Here is a 19,271-nt window from a genome sequence, read left to right as displayed (position 1 = left end):
TACCACCAAGCTTTTATCCAACGATGCTCTCTATACTGTTGATGTTTGCATATTTTGTTTTCCAGATATTTATACGCCTTCTTAATTACTTTGCCATATGTTCGTCAAAAGAACTATTAATAAACCTTTTGAGGTTGCATTTGGTTTGCAATCTTAAAACAATTTTCATAAGAAATATTATGTTTTATTTATTTCAAAAATAATTTTTAAAGAAACACCCGCCTACTTATGCTATCCAATACAATTTTGATGGCAATTTTTTGCTGCTCTATTATTATTAAAACATATCAATCGTTTCGTTTTAATTATTATTATTATTATTATTATTATATATATATATATAAATATTTTTGGTTTGGGGGCTCTTTGCCTTCAAAAAGAGTAGAATATCACAGCCATTTATGGCCCTGCCATTTGCCCAAAAAGAGCGTGTATTATCAATTGTTTCTTGAAAAAAGATATTTCAAACCGTAATAACTTTAAATAATTATTTATTATCAAATGTAAAATGAGATACCAAATATAAAATACTACATTGTAAAAAATAAAAAAATAAAATTAAGTTCGGTTTAGATATGAAAAAAAAAGCAAATCTAAAACTTTCAATAAATTCAAAATACTTTAAATATTAAAAGGTTTGTTTGTTTTAAATATTATGTCGAATCTATTTTATAAAAGTTTAAAAGTTTTTTTAGAAAACACTTAAGCATGGAGGTTTGCTTGTTTTACACTAATTAAACATCCAAATTTTTTTTTTTTAAATTTTTTTAATGATGAATTATGCATTCAATTCAAATTGTTATTATTAAAGTTTAACATGCAAAATATATGATTAGCATTATCTTCTAATCCAAAAACTTCTTTTTTTCTCATTTGATTGATCAATTATTACGTGAACAAAACTTGAAATTTGTTGTTCAAAAACGTAGAATTGTAATTCATGAATCATGAAAAGCTTACATACGTGTCCAAATATATCAATCTATTGAATACTGTAACCCGCAAGACACATGGCTAAGGGAACCAAACATCCGAAAGATGATGAAAATACTAATTTCGTTTTCCCCAACATACTGCGAAAGAGCCATTTGGAACACGATCTGAGGCCTTCAAAGAAAGGTATGGGCCTACGCCCAGTCCTCGGGCCTGTACCATTCCCATCCTGTACCTAGGGTCATAGGCCTTTAGACTTTACTCTTGGACTTGGAGCCTATGGTCTTGTCGCTCGGGCCTAGGGCCTCTGTTCGTCTACCATCCATTTTGCGAGTTCAAGTTTTCTCATTAGTCAGTGGCATCCATATAAGCCTTAATTTTTAATTTTTTTTGTTTTCCAAGTCCTCTTAAATATTTTTTCTAGCTCATCTTCTTAAAGATATATATAACCATGGTTTTGAGGTTCTCTTCAATTTCCAAGTCTAAATGAAATCCTTTTCAATCTCCATTTACGTTGAGCCAAGCAGCTCTCAATAGGATCTTTGAGATCACAATATACCTAACATTAATTTATAGTTTAATAATACAAACAAAATTTTGATTTAATTCTATTAGTTCTTAAGCAATGGATTTAGATAGCCAAAAAGAGGACACCAACAAAAATAAAATATTAAGAAAGGGAAGAATAATATTTAAAAGGTAAAATAATAGGAAAAAAAAAACAATTGAATCAAATAAACTACAAAAACTTTAATAAAAATTATATCTGCAACATTAATATTAAAAGCTAAAAGTTAGAACTTAAAGAAAAAAAATTTTAACACACAAAATATATGTATAATACTTACACATTCATCCGGTGTATTGAAGCTTCTCTCAACTTGTAGAGTGTTATCATTTTTGTCTTTTTTTTTTTTTTTTCTTACCCCCCGACCTACGGGTTCTTTACTTGTCTCAAATGGTTACCCATATATAACTGGTAAATAGCTTCCAACAGCCTTGTTCAATAAACACAAACAACATTTATAGCTTGCCTCCGAGCTGCGCTGCTGCCGATGGTGGTCAATTACGTTAGAGCTGGTTTCTATATATACTACTAGCTAGGAATTGTAGAAATGTGTTTGTACACCATTTTTTAGCTTAAAATCTAATCTACACTCCAACTGCTTAGCTAAAGATAAGAACAGCAAAAATGTAAAAATAAACTTTAAAAAGGGGCAAATAAGGAAGTAAGTAAAAAACAAAACAAGTAACTGAAATAAATAAATAGCAAAATAAAAGACAAAACACAGAAACGAGAAGGTGGAGGGTCTCGGTCTGCCTGTGTCTGGTTTGGCCAAACGATTTGAACGTACACCTACTTCGATGATTGCTAATTTTAACATTGGCTTATTATTATTATTATTATTATAAGTCCCATTTTTTTATTTACCATTTAGTGAAGATGTGTTATCTTTGACAAATTGAACCATTTTAATCAACATTATGAATGGTGGGATGAGGTCTGCAAGACAAGGATTCTTCAAGTGCATATTTATTGTTAGCAGTGCACAAAAAGTAAATAAGTTTATTATCATTTTCTACCTTGAGCTTATAACTAGGAACTAGCTCGTGTCACTGTTGCTCAGCGTGCATATCTGCTTATGCTGATGTTAATTAGCAGCGCTACTAATTAAATCATGCTTTTGCCATCGGAATGATATGATTTACTAGGGCTTTCAGAAAGAGAGAGAGACTATAAGACCTTTTATTTTCTCATCTATGCCAACCTTAAGCCATACAAGACCGCTATAAAAAGGATTGAAAGCGTCTTCACATTCCTTGTCTTCTTCTTTTTTCCTTTTTTTTCTCCTTAACGAGTGATTTTTTTTATTTTTTATTTTTTTCCCCTTCCAAACTCTGTTGGGAAATCAAACATGAAGTGTGCAAAGCAGTGTCAACTTTGGATTGTTCCTCTTCTCTCCAGTAAACTAAACCCATTACCCCTTGACAACTCAAAAATTCCGCAGATATTAATATCAATATGACAACTACAAACTACAATTACATTACGTAAGTGCTTTACTCACTATTGTTACTGCAATAACTCCAACTCCGAGTCGGGGCCCCAACTTATTCGGGTCTGAGGTCTTTTTCGAAAATTCTTCTAACAAGCTGTCAAGAAAAGCCATGCACATGCTTCCCTACTATTTATTTATTTATTATCATATTTTTCAAAAAAACAATGAATTTATCATTAAAAGATGAGTTTTTTTTTTTTAATATATTTTTTTCTTTTTGATATCACGTGGTATGAGTTTTAAAGGTACGTTGTCGTTCTTGCACAGTTATATTTTTTAAATTTAAATTATTAAATTAAGGTGTGAGGCTATATTCCACTACATCAATATGTTTTCACATTCTATACTTAGAATGTGTCAGACAAATCATAATTAATATTATACATATGTTTATAAAAAAAAAATAACTAATATAAGTATATTTATTTGTTTTTTAAAAATTATCTTTCGGTTTATAATTAGTAATATAGTAATATGGTAAGACACATAAATAAAACCATAATTAATAATTTAAAATTAAAATCCTCCATTAGAGTTTGAATGCTTTATTATTTGAATATAAATATGATTGCACAATATCTTTTTGTTAAATTAGGTTAAAATTTGAGAGTTTAACTAATACTATCACTTCTGCTACATGTAGGATGTCTCTGCAGCATAGTTTTTTTTTTTTTTTTTTGATGGAATATTTGAATTTTGATTGGCACGTACCAACTTGCGACCGCACACATGTTAATGTTGCACCCAAGGAGTATCAAAAGTGCCTAATGAGAATTACTTGGGAAGGAATAGAAGAATCGATTGTAAAGAAAAAAAATGCCGCAGTGTCTTGATAAGAATGCCAATGCGTAAATATTGAGCTACTATAAGCTAGCTAGGCTTGCTGAACAAATGTTGATATATATATATATATATATATATTTTTAAAGGGTCCGTCAGTTAACTAAATTCAATACACTTTTGTCCCTTATCAAATGTTTTCTCAAATAAAAATTTTAAAATTAAATACCATCTTCATCCAGATGACGATGAAGATAAAAGGCTCTATATATTTGTCATATTGACTAACTGCAAAAGAATTTGTTGGTTTTTTTCTTATTTCCAAATCCAGATCTTGCGGTATTATCTCTTTAATTTGTTTATATATATATATATATATAAAGGAAAACTCTGGGGTCAATTTTTTATATATGTCGGTCAGAGAACTCTGAAAGCTCGATCTTTCCTAACTGGGTACAGGCATATCCAGGTATGGACCAAATTGTCACGCCACTGATGTAAGAGGAGACATGGAAAATTCAAAGAAAAAGCTTCCAGGTTGGGGAAAAAATGCAAACTTCAAAAATTTCGGATACTTGTTTTATCTATTTGCCCTGCCTTAACTTATCCACGTTCCACCACTCAATATTGTTTGTTTGTCACCTATCCCATTATCACAGAATCAAGTGTCTAGCTAGCCCTGCTGCTATATCCAACTAACAAGCATAACACCACTCAATCAAATAAAAACGTAAACCAAAATATTGGTCTTTCAGATGAAACCAATAAGACCTTGGTCAATAACAAAGTTTATTTTGTGGACCAACCCAATCCTATATAAATCTCGTATTTTTTTTTTCCACCAATGCGAGATTCTAGGAGTTACTATCCTAAACTAACAATACAGAACTTCCTAACACCCGTCGTAATTATTTTCTAATTTACAAAGGACACATTATTCTAATTGAACTCCCCAAACTACCAACTACTTAAGACACCCCAATATGAACAACAACAACAACATCAAGGTTGGTCAACATGCCAATTGATCCCTAAATGGAGAGATTTCTTCAAATATAGGAAGTCTCTTCGATCTAAATGGGCCTCGTTCATTCATCAGCTGTTCAAGCCCTTCGACGAAATCATCATCCAAGCCCAATAGATCGAACGACTCCAACGGAGGTTGTTTGGATTTCAAATCCGTTAACAAATCTTCAGCTCGCTTCCTTGACTTACCATCATCGGAACCCGGAAGTCTTCTCTGTATAATATCTTCAAGAACCTTACGTGCATGGTCGTATCGACCTTGTTTGATCAACGCCAGGCTTAAATTGCAGGCTTTATTAGAATCTGGATCGATCATCTGGGCTTTTCTGTACACAACCTCAGCCATCATATAGTTGGACTTTTGCATGTAGGCCCAGCCCAAGTTTCCCTGTCAAAATCAAGTTAATAAGATGGGTTTTTGCGACGATAGAGAGATTGTAATACGTTGCAAGCATCAAACTGGGTTTTTGGGGTGTATAAAGACAAAGTACCAACAATCTGGAGGTCTCTTGCTTAACAGAGACCTGGAACTTCTTGCCATGAGAGCGTGCAGTCTTGGTTGGTTTTCCATTGAATGCCTCCCCTTGGTAGATCAATCTCAGCTTCCTCTTTAGCAACTCTATCTGCTCCTCAATTTTCCCACATTTCTATGCCAAATGATGTAGCAGAGTATTATTAGATTATTATTATTTTTTTCTTTCTTTTATATGAAATTAGAAAACAGTTTTTTATCAATCACTAGCCACTAACGTACCTTGTATAGGTCGATGAGGACATTATCAAGTGATTCTTGGGCTTGTTTGGAGCAACGACCTCTGAATGCCTTGACAGCTTCAATGGCTTCTTCGCTTCTGTCCAGTTGCTTCATCACCACTGCCATGTCCTTTAGGGCACTATCTACTCTATCTCCTGCGTTTATGGCCTTCCAAAACAATACTATTGCTGCTTCTGGATCCTTGTCAACTAGCTGATGAAAAATGTATATCATGTCAAAAACAAAAATACCTATTACAATACATTTTAAATGAATTGAAATTCTATCGGGATTTTCTTAGACTAAGACACTAGAAAATACAAATGTGTCAATTTTTATATATTTCCTTCGTTTTTCTTAAAGAAAAAATTTTGTTGAATTATCAATCATACTATTTATTCAAAGAAGGTTGACAACTTTTGTACTTTAAAACGAGAAAAAGCTATAAAGAAACAAACACAAATATACAAGAAATTGACTTTAGAAATTAATTTTTTAGATAAATTGATTTCTAAGATATTAATTTTATATGTTAAAAAATCATAATTAACCTTTTTTTTTTTGTTTTGAAAAAATAAATCATAATTAATCAAATTGGTTATATAAAAGGGTGTGTGTGTATATATATATATATATATATGATGATGATGAAAACCTGTAGCTTCTAAAAGAAGGCCTCTAATACATTAACATCAAAAAATTAAAAGAAAATAGCTAAAAAAGGACTGCTTACGAAACTAGACGAAAGGAAGTGTCGGATTCCAATTCATTCAATGGGCCCCAAAAAGTTAAATGGGCACATTTATAACCCAAATAGAACATCATGGACTCATGTCAAAAGTTGGCTCATATAATGTTACATCGTGCATATAGACAATAGTGATGTTCGTGGTCCCCAGCCGGTGCCATTGAAACTCCAGATTATAGTCATATAATTATTCATCTTCGTATCTAATGGTCAAATTTATAATGTTTTCCCTAATAAACTAGAAAAAAAATTTTTGAACTTCCCATAAATAGCCTATTTCAAAAAATCAGAGTGTAACCAATAAATATGGCCCTTCAAAAAAAAAAAAAAAAAAAGGCGCATAACAAATACCCAATCACCCACAAAATTTCACTTTACTGAATATCAATCGTGTCGTGATTTTTATTAATACAAAAACAAATTTTCAAAACTTGTAAAAATAAAGAAATGTTAGTATAATCCTTACAATTTCTCATAATTTTTTTTTTTTTTTATCATCAAAAATATGTTTATAATGGTGTAGATGACAGAAAAATCTTCAGGTATTCGCTGTTAAACATGTGAATGTTAGTTGGAAATTCAAAGTCTATCTTAGGTTTTGTCTAGTTGACATATCAAAGTTATTTATGTAAAATTGACGATGAAAAATAGACGATGAAAAATAAAGTTTGAAAACTTTTGATCCCATAAATAAATTAAATTCAAAACCAAGGTTTTGCGTCTAAGTTAACTTAAATTAATGAAAACATTTATTTTGTTTTCTTCAATTTGTTGCATTTATCTCACGGAACATAAATTATGGAAAGATAAGACGACCCACATAAGAATATAGTTAGAATAAAACAATCCATAAAACTGTAAACTTAATTTCACTATATTGGTTTACAAACACAACAAAAACATCAGATAAGAGAAAGAATTTCATTTGCGGGCATCTAAAACAAAAGGTTGAAATGAAATTTATTAACAAAATAGGCTACCAAAAAAATCCCTTTCAGCTGTGACTTTAAATAGGAAATATAAAATTGTCTCTACAACAAAAATCATTTATCAGGCAAGAAAATATCACAGAGATGCTCACATTCATTAAAGCACTTTCTTGTATATTTATCGGTCTTCTTATCCATATATAGTCACAAAAGATGATGATGAATTATTTTTAGTCCTATTACTTGTCATCAGTAGGGAAAAAGGCAATCTGAGATTTATTTACAAGGAACAGTAACTTCTAAGTTTTAAGAAGCAAATATATGTTTAATACAAAATTAATTAGAAACAGAAAAGGGTGCCATCAACTAAAAGAGAGATCAGAGTAAGTAAAAGAGCATGAAGTATAAGATTTGTCATTAGGTTATGCAAGAAGATTATATGGAAAACTCTAATAAGTGTTAGATATCCTACAAACGATGTAAAAAAGACAATGAAGTCAAAGAAGAAGAAGAAACCTGAGCATGTTTGGCTCTAACATAAGGAGTATCGCCAGAAGGAACCTTGTGAATAACATGATAAAGTTCATCTTTTTTTCCTTTTGTGCTCTTTGTTGAACTGCCTTCCATTTTCCTTCTCTTTCTTTCTTTTACTCACTCTCTCTCTCTCTCTCTCTCTCTCTCTCCCTTTAAATAAGAAAGAAAAACAGAAAGAAAAGAAATTTTTAGTACCCGAGCTACCCCTCTAGAGAGAGAAAAGGAAAGAGGAAGGCAATATATAGAAGCATTATGAGATGATAGATATGAACTTAGACAGTTTATTTGCCCAAATTCATTTTTATGAGTGTTTTTTTTTTTTTTTTTTTTTTTTTTACTTTTTTTGCTTGCTCAATATCCAATAGGGTCTTTTCAACGTCCTGATTATGACACGTGTAATCATCCAAGATTCCTTGTTTTTGTAGTATCAGTGGTATATCCCTCCGTTCTGAATCAGACACATAAAATTACCAATATGGTATGGATATCCTGTAAATATTATATTTGTAAACGATATGTATCTCAATGTACCTGATCATTACAGTTCTTTTAGCTTCATTTAGACAACAAATCCGGCTGTAGGTTGTGATAGGAATTCTTTTTGTTTTTGAGTTAAAATTAAATAAACACTAAATTCTATTTGTTTAATCATAATCAGATTGGCCAATTTCTAATTTATAAGAAAGAAAAAAAAAATCTTATAGACTATTGGGGTTTGGTGATTCCGTAAAGGAACAAAATTTATATCTGATTAAAATCAATAAGCATGGTATAGATGGGATTTATAAAGTAGAGTACATAGAAAATTATTTAATATTAAATACGAACTTGTCAAAGTAATTAATACTTACATAACCATCGACTTTTTTTCTTTCAAAAAAGAAAGAATCCATCGACTTTTTGAGAATAATTATTATATGGTTTCATGGAGACGACAAGTTTGTGGTTGTTGTTTGTGAGTACAAATATTTATTTTATTTTATTTTATTTGAAATACTCTACCCAGTGTATGTAATTAATACTGTGGAATTAATCTCTCCACGTATCACCAATGGAAATATTTCTGTAAATTGGCAGACTCTTATAGAACACATTCTATCCTTTAAAGTTTTTTTTTTTTTTTTTTTTGGTGAATATTCCTTTAAAGTTCTTAGGTACAATTTGACTAACCCCAATGAAAATATTGGCTTTCAAATACTCGATGCAATAAATGTAGTTATTATGGAATTTACTTCTCCATGTACCACCAATGAAAATATTTCTATAAATTCGCTGACTCTTGTACAACATATTGTACAGCTGAACCTAGCCCTTAAAGTCGTTAGGTACAATTTGGCCAACTATATATTATAATTACAAAACCAATCTATATATCCATATAAGTTGAATAATTGGTGCGTGCCTTACTTTTCTCATGAGTTTGGTCTTTAAATTTATTGGTTTCTTTCTTTATTTTATTTTATTTTATTTTTTTGAAAGCTATTGACAGCATATATCAACTAACCTGATAAAAGAAAAAAAAAAAAGAAAAAAAAAAGGCATATATATATATATATATCAACTAGTTCATTTTGTTATTTACAAATCAGGGTCGTTTGCTTGTTTTTGTTGAATATTTTTGTGTTTTGAAATACATTTATAATGTTTAAAAAACAAATACACATAAATATTCAACAAAAACAACCAGGTCCATTATTTACATGCAGTTACATGGAAAGTATTTACTTGAAATATTAAGTATTTTTCTTAATTTAAATTTAAATAGAAAAAAATAATTTTATTCTAGCACATATTATCATTTCTGTATATATCTTCTTTTTTTTTTTTTTTTTTTTCAGGGAACCAATCTATGTAGCGTGAACATTATGGCATTAATGGTAACATTGATTATCAATATATATATATATATATATAAATATAAATCAAATGGAGACAATTCAAGAGAAAACACCGGTGGAAAAGCCTAATTACGAAGGTTGGTAATGGAGTAGAAAATTCAACCTCAAACACTATGTACGCCAACACAGAATTATTCGTTCACCGTTGAAAATTTTGATTTCCTTTCCCAGCAACTGGGTCACAAATGGCTGGATTGGCTGCAACATTCACAAAAAGGAAAACTGAAATGAACCTGGACATATTCATGCATTAGATGCATCTATGATACTTCCAAATAATAATTTCACTCTGTGACAGTGTCGCATACCCATACATGTCATATAAAAGTTTATCTGTCTTTTTTTTTTTTTTTTAAGCTCTAGTAATTTTATTGCCTTTGGCAAGAGAGTTTCTTTCTATTATATTGATCCTCTACACGAATACTGCATTTAAATTATAGTACTTATAAAAACTGAATGTATTTTATAATATAAGTTAACCACTGTAAATTGAGAGATTACAAAAATTCAATTCATTAATTTTGCTTCTGTCCCAAAAGAAGAAAATAGAAAAAAGAAACAGAAAAAGGAACACGACTGACATTACTTTTATCATCTGAGCTGTGGGACATAGTTTGGCAAAGGCACGATTAATAGTTGAATTAAATAGGAATGTTAATGACATCTTTCGAAGAAACCATATTATATAAAAATGTATTTATTTTTCGAGCTAAGAGTAGTTTTGAGTATGTATATATTTTTTCTTTAGCAATTTCTACAAGCAAAAGGAAAAGAAAAAGAAAAGCTAAACCTAGCAATGCCCAAGGGCTACGAAAAAACCACATCAATTTCATTATTACTGAGAAATGCTACAGATCTCAATTTTAAAATTGGGTGTTCCAAGTTTTTTTTAAAATCAGTTGCTACATAACCAGATAAGTACTCTACTTTTCCTTTAGATTTTTATGTAAAAGTGCACCGCTAATGATTTCTTTAACCAGTAAGAGTTGTTAACACCATAAAATTGTAACATTAAACTAATGGTTTTCGTTAACTAAAATTTGATTAACGAATGATGCAATAACATTTTAGTCTTGAAAAATCATTCCATCCCACTCAAAAGCAAATTAAACCAAATATAAAGAGATATATAAATAATTAACATTTGAATCTTAATTTCCTACAAACTAATTTTTATAAACCAAAGTTAATGGCTTTTGTGATTAATTTTCTTAGCTGTATTCCTTATAATTGGCCGCTGTTCCTGGAAAAGCAATATTTTACGAATAGATGTGGGAAACCATGAAACCAAATGCCAAAAGGATAAAACAAAATAAACGACTAATTATAAATTAATAATAAAAAAAAGCAACTATGTTAATAATCAGAAACTAAGAGAGAGAAAAATTGCTTTAAAGCACTGTAATGGTAGGTGCGGCTATTATTGGATAGTCACAGTGATGCAAACAAATAATTTATCCAAAAAAACAAAAAAATGTCCTACGCTAACATTTTTTCTCGTTATAATTTTAGCATTCAAATCAGTCTTTATACAGACCAATAGCTGTGTTGTTGAATACTGAAGATTCTCATTTTCCTCATTAAGGAAACGGGCGGCCGTGGTTCATACTCGAGTAGGGAGACAATGGTCTTTTACCTTTTTTTAATTTATTTATTGATTATATTTTATTTTTGTTAAATAGCGTCACTTACGTCAGTTAAGAGGACAAGCCATGATATCCCATTTGGTCATTTACTTGTTGGACTCAAAACACAAAAAAACAAAAAAACAAAAGTTTGTAAACATTGAGAGATTGAATTCGCCCGGCATAGACTGAGTTGTTCTTTTATGAACCAAACCCATCTTTCCAAGCAGATCTCTACTCCAAATTTAGGTGGAAAAAGAAAAATAAATAAAAAGCAACATAAACTGCTAATATGAACTTGTATAAACATGAAACAGGACGCTGCGAAGAGATGAGAAAAATGCTTTTTAAGGAATTAAGATATGTGAAAAAACAAAAAACAAAAAAAACTAAAATCTAAATACAATATCGGCAACAATAATAAAGAAGGTGAAAATGAATTACATCGTTAAACTGACCACTTTGCACTTTGGCTAAATGCAACAAAACAACCTTGCCCACATCCATATAATGCAAGATGGAAAAACATTGCAAAATATAAACTGCTTAACAACGCCCAAATTTTCTTAACCCATATTTCACGCTATTAAAACAGTAATCTGATAATATTCACCTCCCACAGGACAAAGGCAAGCATTTAGCTAAATCCCAAAAAAGAACACCTGTGGCTTGCTTATGCCTGGTTGCCACCTCCCCTTGAGCGGCCACCTGTTCGTCCTCTGCCACGGCCATACCCTCTACCACCACCACCCCTGCCTCTCTCATATCCTGCACCTATAAAAAGGTTCAAATGCATAAAATGATAAGCCCAAAAAAGGCACTGTTGATTTAGTGAATGCATAAATGTTTATTCAAATATCTTTTAAATCCATGTGACTGCAGATTTATCAGCAAAGCAGGCAGAAATATGTATTGTTTTGCATACACATTAACAGAAGTAAACTTACCACGATAGCCCCAACCCCTGCCTCGCCCACCACCTCTGCCTCGATTTGAATATCCACCGTTATCTATTGAAAACAAATGTAAATCAGGTATCACGTAAGATATAAAAAAAATATAGAGCATCTATTAAATCAGAAAGGAAGAAAAAATCCTCACAGAGAAATATTGCAACAAGTTATTTAAGAATTTTATACCTTGATAACTTCCATATCCACCTTGATAGTTTCCATATCCTCCTTGATAGTTGCCATATCCACCTTGATAGTTACCATACCCACCTTGATTGCCCCCATATCCACCTTGATTACCGCCATACCCACTTTGATTGCCTCCATATCCACCTTGATAGTTGCCATATCCACCCCTGTTCCAGCCCCTCCCTCTACCTCTACCACGTCCTCGTCCTCGATTATATGAATCTACGAATCAAATTAGACATCCGTTAGAATTAAGAATAGAGAAAGTTGCTATGGAAATAGCTTCTGATTAATAACTCAAAAGTAGTATCACCTTCATTTACAGCATTATAAGGAATGCGAGCTTGTTTAGGCTGTTGCGGCTGCTGATTATTAGGCAGTGGCTTTGATGGTTCCACATTATATGGTGCTTGGTAGCTGTAGGGAATTTAAATAATATTCATAAGTATAATGGGGGGGAATAAAAAAGGAAAAATCAAGTAGCAAAACCAAAAAAAAATAAAGAATTTTTAATTATTTACTACTTTATACATAACATAGCCTCATAAGCAGATAGAAGCTTTTATAAAACCAAAATGGTAAGTACAATCAAAGAAAATCTAACATTTTCTATTAAAAAAAAAAAAACACTACATGACAAGAGGTCCAAGGTTTTTCAATACTTACCCAGGAGAGTTTTTGTTAAGCTCTTTAGTTGATAAAGTGATTGAAATCATTGACACATGGCGAGTCATCTCCACACTGCATAAGATATTAATGTTCAGTACCATTTACACGTGACCAAAAACTAACACAAAAGTATGTTGCACCTACAATCAAAAGACACATTGTTGCATACACGTGCATGAAAAAATACTTAATTCAATTCACTAATTATTGCAGAAAGCAAACTCTAAATCAAAGAAGTGCATGCATGTGCGTACATACACATAAAGCAAGCACACAAGAGCGAATATACACTTAAGCATAATAATTAGATATTATTAAAACCAGAAACTTACGGCACAAGGCCCTCTTCAATGGGTTCCCATACATCAGTTATGCTTACTGAGCTGATAGCAGTATCTTGATGCAAGCGGGGAATTCTCTTCTGTTTTATAGGGTTGAAATGAAACATTAGTCACAGATTAAAGAGAGGTGAACTGAAAAGATTGTCTTGCAAAGAATACCCACCTTTATAATCTCTGCAATGGCAACTGTCTTACTGATAGCCTGTCCCATTGCTTTCAAGACAATCTCTCTTACACGCTTTTCCTAAATACAAAAATGAAAAAAAAAAAAAATCAATAATAATAATAATATGTAACTTGTTAATGCTTTTGGATGAAAAAATGAAGCAGCCATCATTGACAATTTGCCATATGCAAAACAAAATGATCAGGCATCCACAGATTAAGTTTCCCTTTTTTCTTCACACTTACAAGCTTAGAATATAACAGCCACTAAACTACAGGGTTTCAAACTTTCAATACATGGGAATACAGCTCAAAGAAGGACCATATCATCCATTTATGTAGATATGGCGGTCTGCCTACGTAGTTTAGGTACACTGGAATCCTCCCACAGACGTGCGAGTTTAATGTCATTAAGCCTAATTCTTAGCCATTTTTTTTATAATGCCAATAATCAGCATTGGCATTGCTGATGCACTAAAACTTACTAATAACTTATTTCAGGCATTACTCCTTGCTTGCTCAGCTAACTTAGTTAGTGGCAAAAAAGCCAATGAGTTTAATCCCCGTCTATATAAGCTGAATTATAAATTGCCAAAATGATGGACAGAAAAAGAAAAATAAAACAGGATGCTAAAACTAACCATTTATAGCCAAAGCCTAATCAGGCAACAGTTCAATTAGTCCACACAACAATAAGCTAACATAAATACATGCCTTCAAACATACCTATAACTAATCAAAACCCCAAAAAACACACACAATCGAAAATACTATAGCATGGCCAAATAGATAAAGCTAGTGAGTCGACCAAAACAATACCCAATAAACCATTGAAAAAGGAAAAAAAAAAATGGTAAACGAAACTCTGATAGCAAAGACATATATATATATATATATATATATAGAGAGAGAGAGAGAGAGAACAAAGAGAAGGTGGTTGGTTTAACCTGGAGCAGAGTAGTGGCATAGCTGATATAGTTTCTGATAACGCCTTGGGTAGTGATTCTGATCTCGTTCTCGTTGATGGGGGATTCGGGCTTGGGTTTCTCAACCCTCTGGTATCTATCCATGGCTGTTGGGGATTTTGTGGAAGATTCGGAAGATAAGCAAAAGAGAAAGCTCAAAGAAAGAAACAAAAGAGAGTGACAGGAAAACCCTAAAACCCTAGCGGAAGACAAAACGCAGCATAGAGAGAGAGAGAGAACGAGAGTGTATTGTTAAAAGGGCCAAATCGCCTAAAACCTCGCCCAGCTCCAGCCCTTTAACAAGTTTACGGGTCCGCAGCGTAGCTCCATACCCGATCCATTTGGATTTTATCCGTGTTCTTCTTATTAATATTTTATATATTTCTTTGCAAAGACCAGCTCACCTTCATAGCGCGTGCGTTTCACGTACGGTGAAGATTGGCTATCCTAACATATATTTTGAGTTGGAGGTTTTTATTTTTTATAATATATATATATATATATATTATTTTAGTTCATTTTTGTTGTTTGTTGACATTTTTACAATTTTCTTGTGCTTCAAGTTAATTAGGAAGCTCCAGATTTATTAGGTAAAAAGGGGAAAAAGAAAAAAAAAGAAAAGGAAGCTCTAGATTTTATTATTATTATTATTATTATTATTATTATTCAAATATTTATTGTTAGTATTATTTGCAATAGGAAGGTCTAGATTTTATAGGATTCTTTTATTCCATCCTCTTACCATTTATTGTCTATTTATTTTCTTTTCTCTTTTTTGCTTCCAATTATTTTCTTATAAGTTATATGACCATTTATTCACCTTTACTGTTTTTTTATGAAGAAAAAAATTAAATAAAAAAACTTCATTTCGAAATAAAATTAAATAAAAAAATGTCAAAATTGTCTAAGATCTCATCCGATCACTCCCAATAGCGTGTGCTCGTCGATCAGAAACTTGACATTGTCGTTGCATATTTCCTTTATTCACGTTTAACTTTCATTATTAATGAGAAAATAATATATATCTAATGTTGCAATATGAATTTATATATTTTTTTTCTTTTCTTTTTTTTTTTTATAAATCATATATCTTATTATGTTCTTTTCCAATATGTATATATATATTTATATATTCATTATATTTTAGTAATATATAGTCATTATATTTGATCCAAAATACTCCGCACGTTAACACATAAATAAACTTCATGCTACTTCCTATACAATCCGTTTTCTCACGCTACATGTTACAAGCCATTTCAAAAACTCCAAGTCGAGGATAATGAAAGTTTGAATAATTAATTAAAGTTCCAAAAAAAAAAAAAAAATATATATATATATATATATATATGCAGGTCGTTTAATTTAATACCAACTACACAACATTTTCCAATACACTTTAAAGCTATACTCGCCCACCATCTAGTTAAAACCACATAAATTCACTCATCACAACTAGAAAAGCGCCTCCAGACTATCCCTTTAATGGTTTAATTTCTTTGCAGTGACACTTAGCCCCATTGAATTGGACTTTGTGGTTAGGGCATATATATTTCATATAGGGCTACTATTGGGTGGAGGAACTTCTAGCAAGGAGATGTAGTTATGCCCCATCACAAACATGTTCTAGTCATGATACCTATTGGCATCACAAACAACATTTAATACCAACAACCAATCGCCATAATCCAACCCTTCCACCACAATTAGGGATAACAGGACAGCAATATTATATAACACTTGATATGTTATATATATATATATATATATACACATACATATTTTAATTTATCAATCAAGTAGAAAAAGATTTGCACGAAAAGGTTGTGGCAAATTCTGTTTTACATAAACCATGGAACAGAGTTATAAAATAGGAGGCCATCCTGAGGCAAAAAAATGAAATTTGGTGGACTTTGATCTTCTAAACATAATACCCTCCTTCTAAACCCCACATCCCCGAGGAGAAACTTGAAACGAAATTTCTTTAAGTGTTAAATATAGCTTACAGATATGACTAATCTCTGGTAAACAAACACATTGACAATTAGCTTACAGAACTCATGGGGTCTAATTTCATCACTGATTAGCTAGTCATAATGGATAATAACAAATAGGATTATGATTAGAATATACACCAAACATGAACAGAATAAAACAGAATTTAAGTTTAATACTAACCTTAAGTAAGAGATTGACAATTTCTAGCAATAAGTTTGCAGAACTGTAAGTGTAGACAATTTGATGAAGAAATAACCAAAGACAAACAGACCTGAAGCAAGAGCTTCAAAGTCCTGATTCATTGAAAGAAGAAGCTCTCTCACAAATACAACACAGATCTGAAATCCCAAAAATTGACAATCTAAGGCTAAACCGTGCAAGGCTGGGTAAAACATTCATAGGCATTGCTTTCCTCCAGCAGACAAGATAACATAACTGATTCTCTAAACTAATATGCATAGTTTTACAATTACTGAAATCTAAAAAACAGGGCTAATAAAAAAATAAAGGTAAGCCAGCTAGGTGCCATTTAGGATACCAGCTGCATCACAATTTGACAAAGGAGAGGTTTTGACAATGAACTCCTATAAGTGGTCGTCAAAACCAATATATAAGAGTTATTTTATCAGGTAAACAATGAACATATGGCATGCAGTTAAGACATTTTTGCACCAAACTTAATAAGGAGAAAACAAAATCCTTTTCCTTTCGTTCTTTGCAGAAAAGAGACACCTAAATTCATAATTATAACTGGCCGTAAGTACCTTGGAAACCTGTATTTCCAAGCAACCTCAAATACCCTTGAGCACATGATGAAGGTGAAAAAGAAAATGCCAAACCGAAAAATCAAGCAAACAAGAAGAAAATTTCATAAAGGAGCATATATATTTTCACTTAATTAAACCATTGTTATTCGTACATACAGTTCAATTTCATTTCCAAAATCTTTAAAGATAGACAGTTTTCCTTATGATCATGGCAATTAAGATAACAGTAAAAGATACAATTAATGAAAACAAACCCAAAAGAATTGAACTTAAAAACATCAATAATTCGTACCAACATTTTCCTCCTCGCCCGGAAGAATGTTTTGTAGCGAAACCGTAGAACAAAAGCTAATGACTTTGTGAAACTTATTAACTGGGGAAGGCAATTGAGGAACTCTTGTCCAGCTACATTTTCCAGATTCACTGCTAATCTCACAGAGACAAGCTGGGTATTTCCTATGGTACTCCTCGTTGAACACGTATATAAGATTACCCAGTCCCACGCATTTCAAACTCGCGAATTTATCATCCTCATCGCTATCAAACAAGCTGTACAGCAAGTCCTGTGGCATAATCGCAATCTCGCTGAACTCCATGGTCTCCTCGTCGATCTTCCACAGATTGAACGACGGCCCAATCGGCGAATAGCAAATTCCGGCCAAGACAAGCCGATCCCAGCACGAAATCAAGAACGAAAAGACCACCCCAGGCGGCCTAAGCGTTTGGACACGGCTCCAAACATGTTTATCCAAATCAAAGGACGAAATAAAGCAAGAATATATCCCGAAAACATAGAATCTGCGTCCAAACAAAGCCGACGAGAGTGACTGCGAGGAATTCCCAGACCTGAAATCCGCGGGCAAAGGGGGACAGAGATCCCAAGAATCCAAACCGGGATTGTATATCTCCACAGCCAAACGGTCCTCGATATCGACCAAATTTCCGATGAATCTCACACCGCCGACGACGATGAACCTAGGCACGCCGGACCCACCACCGAAAACACCCAGAAGAGGGTTAATCCGCGAGAATCGAAGCGGAGAGGTGGTGTGCCAAGAGCGTTTGAGTATAGGGCAGTAGCTGAATTTGGGTGCGGTAGTGAGCAAAAACCCATCGGCGCCGAGGAAACAGGAAGAGACGGGTTGGTGATGGGAAGGGAAGGTGGGTAGACAGAACCAGAGGTTGGAAAGTGGGTCAAAGGCAAAGGACTGGTTGTTCTTGGAAGATGTATTGTGGATACCGTAGAGGAAAAACCATGGAAGCTTCTGGTGGTGGGTCTGGGAAGCAGTGGCTGAGAAAGCCGGCGAAGAAATGATAGAGTACCAGAGCCTACAAACGGTGGAAGCTCGGATGAGGGTTGGGATGGGGAGGTAGGAGAGGATGAGCCCGGTTAGGTCGGAGCTAAGATTGCTGATTTCTGTCATTTTCTGTAATTTTTTTTGGTAGGTGGTGAAGATAAGGGCTTGCAGAGAGACAGAAATTAGAAAGAGAGAGAGAGAGAGAGAGAGAGAGAGAGAGAGAGAGCAGCTGGGTGTGAAATGAATGAACAAAGGAAAGAGGTGGTAGTTGGAGGGAGATATGAAGCATATGCGCTTTTGATGAATTTGGTGGCATTGCGGGTTTTACGAGGTTACGAGACTTAACTGAAAGTGAAAATGTTACAAATTTTGGAAGAAATAGTCCAAGTGACAAATGGTGATATATTTCAATGTATTAATTACTATTTCCCAACCAAAAGAAAAAAAAAAAACAAAAAAGTACTATTTGCTAATATTAATGCTAAAGGAGCTTGGGAATTGTCGTTGAGAAAGGTAGTTGACCATCTGGAATTATATAAGTCAGCAGTAGCAGTAGTAGTTATCCAGAGGGATCGCCTTGCTGGTTTCCAATTTCTTCTTCTTCTTTTTTTTTTTTTTTTTTTTATTAATTTTCTTTTT

At 32.6% G+C, this 19,271-nt stretch overlaps 3 protein-coding genes across 6 annotated transcripts; all 3 read right to left on the bottom strand.

Moving 5' to 3' along the window:
* Positions 1-4,491: 4,491 nt before the first annotated feature.
* On the bottom strand, positions 4,492-7,971 carry LOC107426600 (protein SULFUR DEFICIENCY-INDUCED 1). The gene is made up of 4 exons (XM_016036826.4): positions 7,747-7,971; positions 5,554-5,766; positions 5,291-5,446; positions 4,492-5,187 (listed from the first exon to the last, which is right to left on the bottom strand). The coding sequence occupies exons 1-4, from the start codon at positions 7,855-7,857 to the stop codon at positions 4,786-4,788; spliced, it is 882 nt and encodes a 293-aa protein (XP_015892312.3). The 5' UTR covers positions 7,858-7,971; the 3' UTR covers positions 4,492-4,785.
* Positions 7,972-11,677: 3,706 nt separating this feature from the next.
* On the bottom strand, positions 11,678-14,686 carry LOC107426572 (uncharacterized). The gene is made up of 8 exons (XM_016036791.4): positions 14,552-14,686; positions 13,603-13,683; positions 13,431-13,519; positions 13,096-13,170; positions 12,743-12,846; positions 12,427-12,651; positions 12,235-12,297; positions 11,678-12,061 (listed from the first exon to the last, which is right to left on the bottom strand). Exons 1-8 carry the CDS (start codon positions 14,672-14,674, stop codon positions 11,961-11,963), a joined length of 861 nt encoding a protein of 286 aa, XP_015892277.1. The 5' UTR covers positions 14,675-14,686; the 3' UTR covers positions 11,678-11,960.
* On the bottom strand, positions 14,625-19,075 carry LOC107426547 (F-box/kelch-repeat protein At3g24760). 4 transcript variants are annotated; one of them, XR_009640876.1, is made up of 3 exons: positions 17,627-19,075; positions 16,748-16,905; positions 14,625-16,588 (listed from the first exon to the last, which is right to left on the bottom strand). XR_009640876.1 is itself a non-coding variant. In XM_025077709.3 (2 exons), the coding sequence occupies exons 1-2, from the start codon at positions 18,756-18,758 to the stop codon at positions 16,584-16,586; spliced, it is 1,137 nt and encodes a 378-aa protein (XP_024933477.3). In that variant the 5' UTR covers positions 18,759-19,071; the 3' UTR covers positions 14,625-16,583. The 4 variants fall into 4 exon arrangements, 2 of the variants coding, with proteins under 2 accessions (XP_024933477.3, XP_015892237.3); XR_009640877.1 differs by having other exon boundaries at positions 16,748-16,860; positions 17,627-19,071; XM_025077709.3 differs by lacking the exon at positions 16,748-16,905 and having other exon boundaries at positions 17,627-19,071.
* Positions 19,076-19,271: the final 196 nt, after the last annotated feature.

The sequence above is a fragment of the Ziziphus jujuba genome, chromosome 9 (genome assembly GCF_031755915.1).
Source record: "Ziziphus jujuba cultivar Dongzao chromosome 9, ASM3175591v1".
NCBI lineage: Eukaryota > Viridiplantae > Streptophyta > Magnoliopsida > Rosales > Rhamnaceae > Ziziphus > Ziziphus jujuba.
The sequence above is the reverse complement of the archived record's forward strand: the minus strand, read 5'-3'. Positions and strand labels throughout refer to the sequence as shown.

Bases quoted from the DNA above. Each gene is read 5' to 3' on its own strand.
- LOC107426600 (XM_016036826.4), bottom strand. From the start codon at position 7,857: ATGGAAGGCAGTTCAACAAAGAGCACAAAAGGAAAAAAAGATGAACTT. The intron at 5,767-7,746 runs GTTTCTTCTTCT...ATTTTTCATCAG, and splicing joins TTAGAGCCAAACATGCTCAG to CTAGTTGACAAGGATCCAGA. The intron at 5,447-5,553 runs GTACGTTAGTGG...CATTTGGCATAG, and splicing joins TCCTCATCGACCTATACAAG to AAATGTGGGAAAATTGAGGA.
- LOC107426572 (XM_016036791.4), bottom strand. From the start codon at position 14,674: ATGGATAGATACCAGAGGGTTGAGAAACCCAAGCCCGAATCCCCCATC. The intron at 12,847-13,095 runs GTAAGTATTGAA...AATTCCCTACAG, and splicing joins CTTAACAAAAACTCTCCTGG to CTACCAAGCACCATATAATG. The intron at 12,062-12,234 runs GTAAGTTTACTT...ACCTTTTTATAG, and splicing joins CAGGGGTTGGGGCTATCGTG to GTGCAGGATATGAGAGAGGC.
- LOC107426547 (XM_016036751.4), bottom strand. From the start codon at position 18,758: ATGACAGAAATCAGCAATCTTAGCTCCGACCTAACCGGGCTCATCCTC. The intron at 16,906-17,626 runs GTACGAATTATT...TTGGGATTTCAG, and splicing joins GGGCGAGGAGGAAAATGTTG to ATCTGTGTTGTATTTGTGAG.